This window comes from Labrus bergylta, chromosome 19, assembly GCF_963930695.1.
Source record: "Labrus bergylta chromosome 19, fLabBer1.1, whole genome shotgun sequence".
Taxonomy (NCBI): Eukaryota; Metazoa; Chordata; class Actinopteri; order Labriformes; family Labridae; genus Labrus; species Labrus bergylta.
The window spans coordinates 1,586,811-1,603,687 of NC_089213.1; the positions used below are offsets into that span (position 1 = coordinate 1,586,811).

Consider the following 16,877-nt stretch of genomic DNA (forward strand, 5'->3'; position numbering starts at 1 on the left):
TTATAGAAAGTGCGCACATTGTGTTCATCGTTTGACACACAAGCTGAGACTGATTCACGGCTCATTGCAGAGGTGGGACATTTCTACTTTCAATTTCGTTTATACTCAGGAAAACATGGCGTCGTTCTGATGTTTGAATAAGTAAACCAAACCCGTCAAAAGCAGTGTATTTAGATTCATAATTTAGTTGTTCTTCAGCAGGAAGGCGTTTTAAAATCGGAAACGTTCGACGTAACGTTCAGGTTTACGTCTGGTGTCACTTTTTACGACCCCCCGACAGACAAACACGGTCGTTGTCGTTTGTTACAGAGTTTACTGTATCAGCATGTTGGAAGAAACGGGACCTGAGTGGTTATCTGAGGAGGTGAAAACTGGAGTAAGTATACATTTTAATGTCTTTTATCACATAAAGCTCTGTGTCTAACCACTGTGCCACATTAGGAAATTGCTAGTGTGTTAAATGAATCATAATTGTTCTGTGTTTGCAGACTACCATCATAGCCATTGAATATGATGGAGGGGTCGTGCTGGGGTCTGATTCCCGAGTGTCTGCAGGGTACGTAAAGTTCTGCGTGCGTATTTGCGTGCGTAGTGCGTCAAGTAGGCCACAGCTCTGCTGCACAATATTTATATGAAGGCACCATTCACTCTTATGCTTCTAAAGCAGTCTCTACTTTGTATTCTCAATCTCTCCTAACACAGTCTGCCCTTCCTGTCTTACATCCCTCTATATCAGCTTTTATACCACACAGTCACACTTCCTCTCTTTTTCTCCTTCCAGGGAATCAGTGGTGAACAGAGTGATGAACAAACTGTCTCCTCTCCATGATAAGATCTACTGTGCTCTGTCAGGCTCTGCAGCGGACGCTCAGACCATAGCCGAGATGGTCAACTACCAGCTCGATGTTCACGGGTAAAAACACATTCACAGTACATTCAATTCTTTTTTGCCTTAGATGAAATATAACAGAACAGCGTCAGTATCTTCATTATAACACTGACTCTAAGACAGCACACTTTTATATTCTGTTTTGCTAAATGTGCTCGTTCTGAAACAGACAAAAGTTTAAATTGATGCCTGTTTAGAAGCTACAAGAGCAAACAAGCCCATGTGCATGAAGACTGATTATTACAGTTATTCTAGATGTCTATAACTGCTGCCTGCCACAGGGTCTGCCTCAAGTCAAATTAGGGGGCATGCTGCAGAAACAGCCTTGTTTGTAATATTCACTGTTAGTGATACATTTGACAGTTAAATGGCAGCAGGGTGAGGTTTTTATGTTGAAAAATAAATCTTATTTAGAGGTATAGAGGTCAAACTCCACAAAGAGAAAAACCCCAATGTCCACAGGGGCCCCCACTTTCTCACAGTACATTATGTTATGGATTAGATCTGTGGTTCTCAACTGGTCTAGCCTCAGAACCCATTATCAGCAACTTCATGAAAATTCACGACCCAAATTTCTGATATTTTACAACATCAGATTTATATAATGATAAATTGTGCAGTTTTGACCTCAGACAGTAAAAAAACAAGTGACAGAATAAAGAGAAGAAACAAAGCAAAGTAGATTAAAAAGTGCTTCAGAGACTCAAATTGGCCCCGCGCCCACTTTTAGGGCCCAACCCAACTGTTGAGAACCACTGGCTTAGATAATAGTTGCCATCATAGCTTTAGCTGCTCTGCAGTGGTTCTCATCCTGTCAGATGTAAATGAACATATCTCTGAGTACATGTGGAACATTTGTATAAAGATCTAACACTGAGTGAGATATTTTGGCAAAGAAAGTTTTTGATATCAAACTCATCAAGTGGCCGCTCAAATCAAAAGATGTCAGTGCTGATTGACCTTAGTCTAAAGACAGATTTAGATTTTCTCTCTTAAAAAAAGAGTCTTTTAAAAACTGAATCTGACTGAACCAAAAGTTGTAGCAATGACGGTAAGATGCTTCAAATATGGATGTTTCCGCAAATTCTTAAAATTGACACACATCTTTAACTCCTGTAGAGAATATCTATAAAACCACTAAAGTCTTTATGTTAAGTGTCACCAACGCAGTAACTGTCTAAATGTGAATTATGGTCACAATCTCCCTTTTGTTTCTTTGTTAGAGCACTACACATATGGAGGACCAGATCTGACAGAAGTATAAATAAATAAATAAATAAATGTATACATAAATACTGGAATAAATAAATAAAATAATTAATAAATAATTAAATAATTAAATAATTAAATGCGTGAATAAATAAATAAAAACTGGTAAATAAATGGGACATAAATAATTAAATGTCTTAAATTTATTTCTACATTTATTTTCCACATTTATTTATTTCTACATTTATTTATTTCCACATTTGTTTATTTCCACATTTATTTATTTCTACATTTATTTATTTCTACATTCATTTATTTCCACATTTATTTATTTCCACATTTATTTATTTCTACATTTATTTATTTCCACATTTATTTATTTCTACATTTATTTATTTCCACACTTATTTATTTCTACATTTATTTATTTCCACATTTATTTATTTCCACATTTATTTATTTATACATTTATTTATTTCCACATTTATTTATTTCTACATTTATTTATTTCTACATTTATTTATTTCCACATTCATTTATTTCCACATTTATTTATTTCCACATTTATTTATTTCCACACTTATTTATTTCCACATGTATTTCTACATTTATTTATTTCCACATTTATTTATTTCTACATTTATTTATTTCTACATTTATTTATTTCCACATTTATTTATTTCTACATTCATTTATTTCCACATTTATTTATTTCCACATTTATTTATTTCCACATTCATTTATTTCCACATTCATTTATTTCCACATTTATTTATTTCTACATTTATTTATTTCCACATTTATTTCTACATTTATTTATTTCTACATTTATTTATTTCCACACTTATTTATTTCTACATTTATTTATTTCTACATTTATTTATTTCCACATTTATTTATTTATACATTTATTTATTTCCACATTTATTTATTTCCACATTTATTTATTTCTACATTTATTTATTTCTACATTTATTTATTTCTACATTCATTTATTTCCACATTTATTTATTTCCACATTTATTTATTTCTACATTTATTTATTTCCACATTTATTTATTTCTACATTTATTTATTTCTACATTTATTTATTTCCACATTTATTTATTTCTACATTTATTTATTTCCACATTTACTCATTTCTACATTTACTCATTTCTACATTTATTTATTTCTACATTTATTTATTTCCACATTTATTTATTTCTACATTTATTTATTTCTACATTCATTTATTTCCACATTTATTTATTTCCACATTTATTTATTTCTACATTTATTTATTTCCACATTTACTCATTTCTACATTTACTCATTTCTACAAAAATATTGATATGATGATATTATGTCAGGGTGAAGTTGACCTTAAATCTAATGAGTTCATTCTTGGGTTCCCTTCACATGAACATGAGAAATTATCTGTTTTTTCATCACTTGCATTCACATTGTGAGGTCATTCCTAAAGTTTAAGTCTTTTTTTTTCTAACACCAGACTCCAACATTTCATCATTATCCTTTGATTCAATCTGAATATAATTTAAAAGCAATGAAACATTTGACTATTTACGAACTCATGAGTTTAATTACTGACATTTACTGGGAAATTATGTTATTGATTGATTATGTTAAGTTCATCTTTTTTTTTAAATATCTTCGTATGATAGTATTGAGATAGGTGAGGACCCACAGGTTCGCTCGGCTGCTACTCTGGTGAGAAACATCTCGTACAAGTACAAGGAGGAGCTGTCGGCACATCTCATCGTGGCCGGCTGGGACAGAAGAGCTGGAGGACAGGTCAGTAAGCACATGTAGGGACAGCTGCAAAAAATGTGTTATTAAGCAAACCATGTTTCTCCAGCGTCAACTGAGTGACCTCTTTTAATAAGTCCCAGGGAGCACTAATCATGATGTCAGTGTTGGAAACTGGGTGAAATTGGGTCACTCCAAGACATATTTACACCCATTTTTCAATCAGCTAAAATATGGTTACAAAATCAACATGTCAGAAAACACATTTTTGTTGTATAATTTGAATAACTTGTTAATTTTAGGGCTACATGGAGGACCAACATTATGATTGTAGTGGCAATTTGTGACTTGGTCCATACAGAATGATCTCTTTGATTGCCCCTTTGTTCCTCTGACCTTTGACCCTTCCCAGGTTTTTGCAACCCTGAATGGTCTCCTGACACGACAACCGTTTGCAATTGGTGGCTCTGGCAGCTCGTACGTTTATGGGTTTGTGGATGCGGAGTATCGCAAGGGAATGAGCAGAGAGGAGTGCCAGAAGTTTGTTATCAACAGTAAGTTTTAATAGGTTATCTTTAAGTCAGAGTGTTTGTTGAAAGAGACACCAGACATGTGCTGCTTCTTGTACAGCCTGCTTATAGGAGCTATCATCCTCTTCTATCAATACTAAGTTTAAGATATGATATACTAAGTAAATCTCTTCACCTGTCTTTCTCTTGTTGTCTTTGTCTCTCTTGTAGCTCTTTCTTTGGCAATGAACCGGGATGGCTCCAGTGGAGGCGTGGCTTATATTGTCACCATTGATGAACAGAAGGCAGAGGAGAAAGTCATTCTAGGCAATGACTTACCCACCTTCTTTGATCAGTGATGAATAAAGCTGGTTCTCATGCTGTTGGAGGCTATTCATCCAGTTGGCAATTATGTGTTTTGCTTTTTCTCACCATTACATACAAATGTTTTGAGACACCTGATCATTTTCAGGTCCTTTATTAAGAGACTTTAAAATATAAAACATGGAAAGCTTTTAGTGAAATGGACTCAGTTCTGCTTTCTCCTGTCTATAGATCACCCAGGGACACTAACATCTATGAAATGTGCTACAGGATACATTTTTACAAAAGCAACAAAAAGTGAAAGTCAAATGTGTTGCACAACCACAGCATTGTGACATTTTCTGCAACTGACTGTAGTCCTTTTTTTAATCCCATTTGTTAGATTAGATTTAGATGACAGGAGGATTGTTGTCTTCTTCTTCTTTGTTGAACATAATTAAAGAAACTTTAAATGTTTGTGCACTTCTAATACACTCACCAAGAGACCCACACATGCTTTTGTGTCAGATGTGTGAAATTAAAAAGGAAATAAATTCATTTTGGAACAAATATATTGTTGTTTTCTCTCTTTTTTTTTTTTTTATACAATGAATCATCATGATATAAGCTTTTAATGGAGTTTTTTTTCCCAGACACTGACACTGTGTTTTGTTTGTGCAGCTTTCTTTCAGGTTGTAAATACAGTGAAATGGTGATCACGATAACATTTTGAAATGGGCTCTTAAGTTTAACATCTGAGTGTAATAATCCTACTTAAAAGAATTGCTCTCGGTAGTTTGGGATTCAGGGAATCCCCGGGTCTTTCAAGAAAACGAAACTGAAACTGTATGAAAACTTTATCACCAGACTCGCGGCACATCAGGTCATTTGAGGACGAGTGCGCCTGAAAATGGCAGACAATACAGAAACGGCAATCCGCAAAGTCGTTACTGTGTTTTGTGCGCTTTGCGTCGACCTGTCTGTGTTTTTCGTGTCGGGGTTTGTAGTGTTTCACAGCGTCTTCGGACAACTTGCGCGTCTCTGGGTTACCGCAGCTGTCCGGTGTTTGGTTCTGACTTCTGTGACTCTGATCAGCTTTGGAGACCCTAAACCATTACTGATTCGTATTGCAGCCGCGCACAGTCTCCTGCCCGCGGTGTTTGAGACCGGGACCAGAGTGCTGTACAACGAGGAGACACAATGCGGCTTGTTGGCGGATATGCGCTGCTGGCTGATGTGCACCGGAGCGTCTTTGGCTGCTGCCCTGTTTTGGGAAATTACCATCCCGGACACCGACGATGCAGCCACCGGTAAAAAGAAGAAACAAAAAGCCAGAGTGCTCTTTTTGAGGGTCCTGTACATGTACAAACCCGACTATCTACTGCTGCTTGGAGGGGTCGTGTTCCTGTCACTGGCTGTTATCTGTAAGTACAACAGATGATACAGATTTTAACAGAAAATATAATTTGTTGAGATGTGGATGAAATTGATACTGCTCATGTATCATTATTATGCATGTGTCATAAACAGACATTTTAGTTTCTTATCTGATATTTATGTAAGGTTTAGGGGAAATAACAGCAGCTTTAGGAAGTTGCTCTTAGAATACAGAGGAGCATATCGTATTGGTGATGATGATGATAGTCTAATGTTTATTTCCCCAGCAGATGTGTCTTCATCTTTGTGTGTGTGTCTCTTCTCAGGTGAGATGTTCATCCCGTTTTACACTGGGAGAGTCATTGACATCCTCAGCAGTCAGTACCAGCCCAGTGAGTTCATATCTGCACTGCTCTGTATGGGCCTGTTCTCTCTGGGAAGGTACAGACAATGTTTTCCTCTCTGCATATATCCTCTCGTTTGTGTGGCATGCATTACATGACAAAACTAACTGAGTTTCTCTTTGATTAGCTCTGTGAGTGCAGGCTGCAGAGGGGGCCTCTTACTTTCTGCCATCAGTGCCTTCACATGCCGGGTGAAAGTGCAGCTTTTTGGGGCTTTGACCAAACAGGAAATTGGATTCTTTGAGACCATAAAGACAGGTAAGGCCAAGTATGCTGTAAGTGCACTCAAAGGACAGAATAAGTCAGGTAAAGACATCATGCAGATAGAACAGGACCTTTACGGAGATAATAGGATAAGCATACAATAATATAACATTAGAGGACAGAAGATAATTCTTCTTCATATTTTGTGTAGGTGAAATCACATCCAGATTGTCTAAAGACACCAACCTGATGGGCAGAACCGTGTGTCTGAATGTCAACGTGCTGCTGAGGACATTCATCAAGACCCTGGGCATGATCTTTCTGATGATGAATATTTCATGGAAGCTCACATTCCTCGTATTGATGGAGACGCCCATCACAGGCCTCATTCAGAACATCTACGACACACACTACCAGGTAGAGGCTTTACAGTTGAATAAACATGAAGATCCACTGATCCCTTCATTTAAAACAAGTTAGAGGGTTCTTATATCTTAGAAAGACAATAACAATCTGAGATGTAAACTGCTATAAGATCTTTCTTTGCACACATCTGAACCTTATTACTTCCTGTTAAAACCTTGAAGTCAAATCTTTATCCAAAAGTATTTTAGAATTTTTAACCACCAGGTAAAAAGTATTTTCTTCATCAATCCACTGATTTGCTTTTATTAATCACAACATTTTAAACTTGCGATGAATTTGAAGTTCTGTTTTTCTTCTTTCCTCAGGGTTTGTCTATCGCCATGCAGGACTCAATTGCTCAGGCAAATGAAGCTGCCAACGAGACAGTGTCCGGTATTCACGTTGTACGTAGTTTTAAAGCAGAAAAACACGAGGCCGGTCGCTATGACAACTGCCTGATGGACACACACAAGCTCAAGACCAAACGGGACATTGTCACGGCTGTTTACCTGCTCACACGGCGGGTGAGTTTTTTTTTTCTTTTGTAAAATGTTATTACTTAAAGGTCATGTTTTCTACACAGACAGTACAGTACATGTATTTAAAAGTATTTGTTCCTCTATGTGTGTTTACAGTTGACAGGGTTGGGCATGCAGGTCTTCATGTTGTACTACGGCAGGCTGTTTATCAAGAGAGGACAGATGACCACTGGAAACCTGGTTTCCTTCATCCTCTACCAGTCAGACCTTGGAGACAACATCAGGGTATCTCATAATGCTCTGTGAATTTTTGTTAGTCAGAGAAAATGATTTAAAGCACCTTAAAATGTTAGCTTTTAAGTTGATTTAGAAATAAAAAGGTAACTATGAACAACCAATGTGTTTTTTTAATGAATTGTACTCTTGATACTACTAACATGCAAAGAAGGCTTCTACCAGCCTGTTGCTACACAGCACATACAGTTGATATGAACATCTGCCTCTGACCAGGCAAACAGCCAATCAAACTTCAGGATTCTGGAGTGGCACCTGGGAGGCCAATCAGATTTATTGGGGGTGGTGCCTTACCACCTCTCTGGATCTGGTCCTAAGTTTTTATGTTAATCACTATCTTAAACATGTCTTTATTTAAATTATGTACATTCTGCAAATTTCATTCTATAAATCTGTCTTCCAGACTCTTACCTACATCTTCGGTGACATGCTGAACTCAGTGGGGTCTGCAGGGAAAGTATTTGAATACCTGGACAGGAAACCACAGGTCAGCACAGAGGGGACACTGAAACCTGACCAGCTGAGAGGACACGTCAGCTTCCACTGTCTCAACTTCTCCTATCCGGCTTCCCCCAACAAAAAAGTTCTGCAGGTGAGGTTTGAACGACAGGTACACAAGAGGAACTCTTCGGTTGAAATTGGACACTTCATGTAAAAAAATAATTGACTTGAATAAATAAAAACATCAAAGATAGTTATCTACACCGCTCTGTCTTCATGAGTCCGCTGGATAAAAGTTCATTTTTGCAGCGTTGTTAAACTTGTTGTCTCTTTGGCTCAGGACTTCTCTTTGGAGCTGAAGGCAGGTCAGATGACAGCACTGGCGGGTCAATCTGGACAGGGAAAAAGCACCTGTGTGAGTCTGCTGGAGCGGTTCTATGACCCACAGGATGGAGAAATCCTATTGGACAATGAACCTCTGAAATCATATGATCACCGCTTCCTCCATAAGAAGGTATTTAAGCATTGTACCTTTTTTCTGGTGATGAACTCTTAATCTGTCTCAGATCATTTCTGTCTTTTAAATGTCCTTTAACTGTTCTGTATTTATTAGTAAAACATCAACATTAAACAATCTCATTGAACAAAATCTATAGGGAAAAATAAATATTGAAACATATTTGGATTAGAATGCAGTTGAAAAATGAATGTTTATAATGGATTAAAATGTTTATTGCAGCAGTGAAACATAGTTTGAGTTTGGGGTCTAGGCTCCGACCTCAGAACTCTTTGCAGATTATTTTACATGCAGAAATATGAGGAGTGATAAGATACATCCTTATACATTCTTTTACATGTATGACATCTGTTTTAACAGATTGCTGTGGTGAACCAGGAGCCTGTGCTCTTCTCTGGCTCCATCAGAGACAACATCGCCTACGGGCTTGCAGACTGCTCATTGGAGGAGATCCAGGAAGCAGCTCGCAAAGCCAACGCCCATGACTTCATAAAACTGTTGGAGAAAGGCTACGACGCAGGTGAACTTTAATACTGTTTTACATGGACAGGTGCCGACATAAAAACCTACTCAGCATGTTTGAGGTTTTTTGAATGAAGGAAGAACACTTTACTTATATTATTGTGTTTTGAACATGTATATTGATTGTCTGGAATTATACTGGCTAAATAAAGATGCATAACACTTAAGAGGGCTAAGGTTGAGCCCTATTATTAGATTTTAAAAATCTTCATATTTTCTTCATCTTGCAGCTTTTTTCATTTAAACATTAAACTAAAATCAAATTGTTCCAATGTTCTTTCTTTCTCAGAGGTGGGTGAGGGTGGCGGCCAGTTAGCCAAGAGCCAGAAGCAGCAGATTGCCATCGCTCGAGCTTTGGTCAGGCAGCCACAGGTCCTCATTCTGGATGAAATAACCAGCTCACTGGACGCGCAGAGTGAAAATAAGGTAACTTCTCTACAGTGTGGTGTAAAGATGTGCCCTTAAGGATAGAAAGTCTCTGACACAGGTTTAATACCATAAGGTCGTAGAATACTTCCTGTTCTTAGAGTTGATGTATCTACAAATGTTGACGTGTCCCCAAAAGTAGGTGAAGAAAACTGTAATAATGAATATTTAGATGAGGTGCTGCATGTGGAAAACACTCACATATAATGTCTCAGTTAACCAATTTGCCCCTACAAAGAAAAACTCTGTAGAGAAAATTACATTTTTTTGAGTTTCTATCAAAGATAGACATGATGTCTTAATGGCTGCAACCATTTTTTTATTTTATTAATATTTCTTTAAACTCCCCAAAGTCAAACAACAGTGAGACATCAGCCCGTTACAGATTACAATACAGCGCTGAGAGAAAGTTCCTCTGTCATTACACCCTTATACTTACACATCTACAATATGTCTCAGTGTGTGAGTTCACATTGCATTGTGGCGTTGGGGAAGCCTGAGAGGCAGATGGGAGAAGATGGGATGGGTCACTAACGATTTTCTTAGCTTGTTCAAAAAGTAGTCTGCAGGGATGTGTGATGTTTCCCTCCTATAATTAGCCATGCAGTCTGAATCAATTGGGTGCATTTGGTTTTGAACTGCACGGACATGTTGTCAAAGATGAGATATACTATCTGTGATTTTCTGCTTACTGCACAGGTTCAGCAGGCCTTGGCTAACTGTCCCAACCTGACCCTGCTGGTGATCGCTCACAGGCTGAACACCATTGAGAAGGCAGATCAGATCATTTGGATTGGTGAGGGCAGAGTTCAGGAGCGAGGGACTCACCAGGAGCTGATGGACAAGAAGGGGAGCTACTACAAACAGAGAGAGAAGCTCTTCACTGAGGGAAACTCTGCACAATGACACCTGAGGCTGTAGCTCCATGTACACTGTGTTAGTCTGCAGCTAACCTGATCAAATAATGTGATAGAACAAGCTGCAGCTCATGTAAATATTTTGATATTAAACTTAAACAATGTGGACTTGTGTATATATATAATTTTTCTTTTTAGAAATGTCTAGAATTCAAAACACGCAGCCCTTTAAATCTCCTCTTTATGTATATAACTGTGCCTATTTATTTTGTTTGCTGTTAGAATGTTTATTACCTTACTTTATTAATTAATAATTAATAATTTTGGCTTGACATATCTATCAACTGCCTCCTTTTTCATTTCATGTCCTGTATTTGGTTTAGGGATTATTAAAGTTTGGCACAGTTCTGGACATATGACGTCCATAAACCTTCATTTGCAATCAGAGTGGCCAAAGGTTGTTTTATCAGTATGTCCCAAATAAAACATGTATGTGTCTTAATGGATTGTCAAGCCTGATGTTGTATATATATTTATTTCTCTAAACACATTCTTAGTCTGTTCAAATTATACAAATGCAAGGTGCAGTAAACGAGAAGAGAAGCGTGAAGTTGAAAGTGTTTGGTCTGAACAGGATTTTAGAAACGCTCTAGCAAGGAAGAAGTTATTTGGAAAGCTGCCTGCTGATGTGCGTCATAGAAACAGAAGGTACAGGGAAGTGATTTGTTTGAAGCATTATGTCGAAAACACCAACTCCCTCTATCGACCGAGATGATGCTCAGCTTAGCTGTCACCATTTTGTCCACACCTCTGTGCATCCACAAAATGGTGACTGAAGTCAAGTTTACATTTCCCAACATTTGAAGTTTTAATGGGAAGCTGCACAATTCATCTTTTAGTATACAGCAAAACAGATGTTAGTGTAATGATTTATACATCAAACATGTTAAACTTTAGATTATTTTTAAAGGCAAGAACCCGGACTACTGGCTAGCTGAGAACAAAATGCAAATGAGGTCATGAGGAGGGGGGCTGGTTTGTATTCAGGGAGGAGATGAACACACGGGGGAAGGTGCGAGGATCAGGTGGTTTTGGTTGGTGTGTTGGAAACACTCTGAGGACAACTACAGGGCAGGTGAGGTACTGAAGGTTTCAACGACAGAAAACAAACTTGCAAGGCTTTCGATGTGAGAATGAGCTTTTATTGGTCAGGTATGATAACACATACAAGGAATCTGACTTTGACAAACTATGCTCTGTATGTACAAAAGTACAACATTAAATATCAAACAATAAACAGACAAAAATGATCTTGTCCTTGACAGTAGGGCAGTGGTGAGTAGTGCAAAAGATGCTGAAATTAACATGGTGATATATGGTGTAGTTATGTAACAGATGGGTTCATTTACAAGAGGAAGATAGTTTCAGAGTATTTACATGAAAGCTGTGTGTGGAGAGTGATGTCAGATGTGGAGGATCAAAATATGTACATGATTAAGTGACCATAAAATGTGGATAAAAAAAACTGTACAAATGTCTGCTTTTTAAAATATAAATATAAAGGTCTTTATATTCACATTGTTCTTAAAAACCTGACGGCTCAGAGAGACAGGCTTCATCAGACGCAGTGACCCATCAGATCAGTTGACTCGGCTGCGTCCCATCAGTTCATGTGTGCCACCTGCAGTTCACAAAGGCTGCAGGGCACAAAGTTGAAAAGCTAATTGCCAAAAAGTGTCGGCCATCTTAGGTGGAGTCTTACAGAAACCAGGACACAAAATGGCCGGCTGCACGTGTTAGATAAAAGAAACTATGGGGCGTTATGGTGAAATATAGTGTCACATAATGATGGCTGTATCAGAGAATGTGGTGTTTATACATCTGTCATGTGCGTCCTCTCACGTCAGTCTGCACCTTTAAACACTCTTTATGTCTTTATGGATGGGTGGATGTGCCGTGAAGCTTTTGCCTAACCAGTTCTGCACCATACCACTCTGCATCACCACGCAGCCGAGCTGGAAAGTCCCGTCTCTTCTTTCTTTCGCTTTCTCTCTTTATTGTGCTGTGTGCTTGGTGGCTGCCTGAATCAGCCAAAACACGGCCAAACCCAAGAGTTACTGAAAGCATTCTGCATACTTTTACATTTTCAGCTTCTGTTGTTGTTGTTTTTTTTTTTTAAAGATTTGAAGCAATGTGATGGTAAAACTGGACCCTATGGATGTTTCTCTGTATGTTCTTAATCCACGTTTGAGATTTTTGAGTGTTAATCTCATTCAGACTAACTTTGGTTATGATTTATCGGCCCTGATCAATGACACACACAAGTATGAGTCACTGATCAAGATGACCAGAGCCCATTGTGCCCCTCCACCACAGCCTTAGTGAACCCAGTGATATTACTATTATCATACCTCCACGACACAAATGACCCGTCACAGCTTTAAAATAAGGTCGTCACAACTCTCCACCTTTGATACTTTTTAATACCACACATTTTAAAAGAAGACAAACTCTTTTATTTTGGTGATCAACACAAGCGAAAAGTGCTGAAGCTTTAAAAAAAACATCTTTTTCATAAGAAGGGTCAAACTCCTGCACACTGTATAATTGCACAAATACATTGGCAACACATTAGAGACAGTGCTCAGAGGAACTAAACTACACGTCAAAAGTGAGTTAAATCAGCAAGAAAAGTGTAACTTCAAAAAGAGTCTCTGTAATGTGATCCTCGCTTCTCTTCTCCTCTTTAATATAAAAGTAATACAGGAACTCACGCAGGATAAAGCATCACAGACATGACTCCCTTCTTTTCCACACCTCATCTAGTTTTGTTTGACAGATGTTTTAAAAAAAGTTGGTTTTAATGGAATAGCATCAAATAGTAAAGAAGTGACATAGGGAATAACATTCCTCATCAAAATCATATGCAATAATTGAGCTTTGAGAATAAAGTGATTTTGGATGCATCACATTCTAATCTTGAAATAAGCTGTGTAGTCACAGTTAGCTGAGCCAGGCCCTGCCTCTGTGTTGTTTTATAACAGGGTCATCCCCCTCTGTGTTTTTGTGAATCCCCTAACTTCCCTGGGGAGTGTGGCAACTGCAGCATTTACTGCCGCACATGTTTGTCAGGTTGTTCTGAGACTAGAGCAGCTCATTCAAACACACCCAATCAAACAATGATCTGCAGCTATGTTTCGGAAAGTCCCGGCTGATGACCAAAGGGTAACACTAAAAGCTGATCTGATGTCTGTTTTTGACGTCGGAGCACAAGACTGGGCGGGTAGAAACTGATCCTCTGTCAGCTGAAAACAACTTTACAGCCCTTATCTTTCGGCAGTGTAACAGCGCCTCAGTTGGTTGTGTTTGCCAAATTTACCAACAATCATGTGATTTCTGGGAAACCGAGAGCTCAGCAGACAGGCAGACAGGAGGCTCTCCAAAGTCATGAAGCTACAATCATTACCTTTGACTGCCATCTAGTGGGATTAAGAAAACAGGAATTTCAACACACCAAACAGCAAAGCTTCATAAGGGTTAAGGCTTTTTAATGTAAGAACATTTTCAGCTTTTTGAACAGTGATGTTGTTTTGTTGGAGCTCCTGTGTGCATGCAGATCTACAAGAAACAAAAGGCAGCATCTGAAGCAGAATGGCTGCATGAATATTGACTTAAATCCTCTTTAAAAATCTGTTGTGTGTTTGATTGGAGATTACACCAGTCACAGAAGTAAAGTCAAGAAACTACCATTAAAACATGGCAGTTTGGGGGGATTGAGGCAGCTGAATTTCAGTGGCAGGACAGTTTCTCTCTTAACCAAACTATCAAAATGTAATATGAATAGAAACTTATCATCGAGGGGCTATAGTGCAGATTCCCTCAGCATGACGTGAGGCTGTGACATCATGTACTTAAAACAGAGCTGTGATAGAGAGCATTAGTGACAGTAACCTTTACCACGCAGCCTAACAGACCTGATTTCCTGTAACTCCTCTGTCTGGATAAATGGCAACTGAAAGCAGGCTGCCATAACTACTGACAGATACAAATGAAGGATCGTTAGTGCCCCCAAGTGGTTAAACAAAAACACATTTTCGGTAAAACCTGGACACACATCTGTAAGTAAATAAAGCTATAAAAATAAACATAAAAGCAAGGGAACATGGTAAATACCTGAATTTAACAAATACAACAGATTTTATTTTCCGGCTCTGCTTTTATACTTGTTCTCTCTGTAATGCAGGATTATGATATCTTTTAGAGGAGTGGTTCTCAAATGGTGGGTCGGGACCCAAAAGTGGGTCGTGGACCCCTTTTTTTAGTGGGTCGTGAATGTGGAAAAAAATGTATGATGCATTTCTAAAACATGTTTTCCATGTCTCTTCTCTTTGTTCTGTCACACTTTGATCCTCCTGAAGTTCAAACTGAACTTTTCTTCAATTAATAAGGGGCGGCTGTGGCTCAGTGGGTAGAGTTGTTGCCTCTCAACCAGAAGGTCGAGGGCTTGATCCCCAGCTGTCCTTGGGAAAGACACTTAACCCTGCATTACTCCCGCTGCTTCAGTTGCGGTTTGTGAATGGATTAGTGTTGTACTTACTCTCTGATGAATTGTAACATTGTAATAAATCTCAGTGGCTGAGTTCCTGAGACTAGACCAGTTGAGAACCACAGTTTTAGAGAGTTTGATTATCATATTTATATGCTAATTGTACATCAATATAACTGTTATTGATTGGTAAGCTCTAGTTTTGGCTGATGTTTAATGTTGATGCTTTTAGTTTTGTTGTGATTGTTTGACCTGTCGTCATGGAGCTTGTCAGCCTATTGTTGGTGTACAAATCCACATATATGCTTGTGAACCCAAATTTAAAACAAAATCATCTGAAGAAGAGTTAGGCCGTGATCACACTTGACTTCTTTTTTCAACTGCCAGAACCTTTTTCACATACAAGCCTATGGAAAAAGGAAAAAGGATGACGCCTTCTTCAGCTGAATTATTCCAACTTTTCAGAAAAGCGCTGGGTGACGTCAAGCACCTTTCTGAAAGCTGACCAATCAGGACGAGTAGTAACCTACGTCCCTAGTTACCTGTGCCCCAAAACTTCCACCTGATCTGTGTGCATTGCGTGTCCGCTCCGGTCCGTTACGGGTCCGTGCGTCCTCATCCATCAACACCCAGCGGCTGTGATCTCAGTCTGCAGCACGGAGAGCACAGCCGGACAGCTGGAGCACGGAGACAAAGGAGTTTCCGGGGTAATTTAACAGATTTAACAGTTTTTCTGAACCGTCAAAACGGAGGGTGTTATTCTGAAAATAAACCGGATGTTTTAATGTTGTATCGGTGTCTGATTTCCTGTCCCCCTTGTTCTTTTTTGTGCTAAACTGATGCGTCGTGTTCTATGGTCGTGTTCCGGCGCGGTTGCACCGCAGACTACATCCTGTTGTTATGTTCACAGAACACTCACACATAAACTCAAAAGGCGCTGAAAGCAGAAAGTCAAGTGTGAACACGGTTAAAACGTTCTGATTAATTAAACTTTTTGTCAAGTCAAGTTTATTTCTGTTGAACGTTTCAGCAACAAGGCAATTCAAAATGCTTCACACACAACATCAAAAGCATCACGACGGAGGGAAAAGAGACTTTAAAATAGAAAATTCACCAAGAAAATCACAATCACAGAGAAGATTAAATATGAAAACGTGTTTAAAACAAAATGGATCCAAAAGAAATACAGAAATATTATACTAAGCAAAATAGGACATTAAAAAATATATATAGATAGATGACCTCAGATGTGTAATGGTGATGTTATGTGCTCTGCATGTCTTTGAATGTTATGGAGCTCTAAAGTCCCCGACTTACCTTCTCCACTGACACAGAGTCAGCTGCTGGTCTTGCTTACTTGTTCAACAGTTTTGTGGCATTGCGTAAGAGTGTGGACATTTCTTTCTTTTCTGCATGGCTTAAAAAAAAAAGAACTAAAAAGAAGTGAACAAAATATGTTGAAATGTAGAATACATAACATAACATATGAAAACACAATAGAACACAAAAGGGACTATCAGCAGTACTTTTAAGAAACAGCATTTTCAGCTGAGATTACACCAGTCACCGGCTGTAAGATGTGTCCTGCGTATTTTGGAAGAAAGCTGTAATTTTTTTTCTTGGCAGTGCTTGCAGGACAGTCAATAAATCAATCTGTTTAAACATGTCATCAGATCAACCATCACAAACCCATTTCTCCAGTACAAAGTATTGCAACCACCTGGTGGTTTGTGCACAATTTTAGGA

The 16,877-nt window shown here is 38.2% G+C and overlaps 3 protein-coding genes across 3 annotated transcripts in view; 2 read left to right on the forward strand and 1 right to left on the reverse strand.

The window, feature by feature from the left end:
- The window catches only part of LOC109978039 (major histocompatibility complex class I-related gene protein-like), a 172,058-nt gene that overhangs the window by 57,591 nt on the left and 97,590 nt on the right, over window positions 1–16,877 (reverse strand). The window lies entirely within an intron of this gene.
- psmb9a (proteasome 20S subunit beta 9a) lies at window positions 68–5,231 on the forward strand. The gene is made up of 6 exons (XM_020658370.3): window positions 68–376; window positions 489–556; window positions 782–913; window positions 3,763–3,892; window positions 4,260–4,401; window positions 4,588–5,231. Exons 1-6 carry the CDS (start codon window positions 326–328, stop codon window positions 4,713–4,715), a joined length of 651 nt encoding a protein of 216 aa, XP_020514026.1. The 5' UTR covers window positions 68–325; the 3' UTR covers window positions 4,716–5,231.
- Window positions 5,517–11,087, forward strand: tap2a (transporter associated with antigen processing, subunit type a). Its single transcript, XM_020658380.3, has 11 exons — window positions 5,517–6,083; window positions 6,363–6,477; window positions 6,568–6,698; window positions 6,856–7,061; window positions 7,376–7,573; window positions 7,685–7,813; window positions 8,226–8,414; window positions 8,604–8,777; window positions 9,141–9,300; window positions 9,592–9,728; window positions 10,428–11,087. Exons 1-11 carry the CDS (start codon window positions 5,570–5,572, stop codon window positions 10,632–10,634), a joined length of 2,160 nt encoding a protein of 719 aa, XP_020514036.2. The 5' UTR covers window positions 5,517–5,569; the 3' UTR covers window positions 10,635–11,087.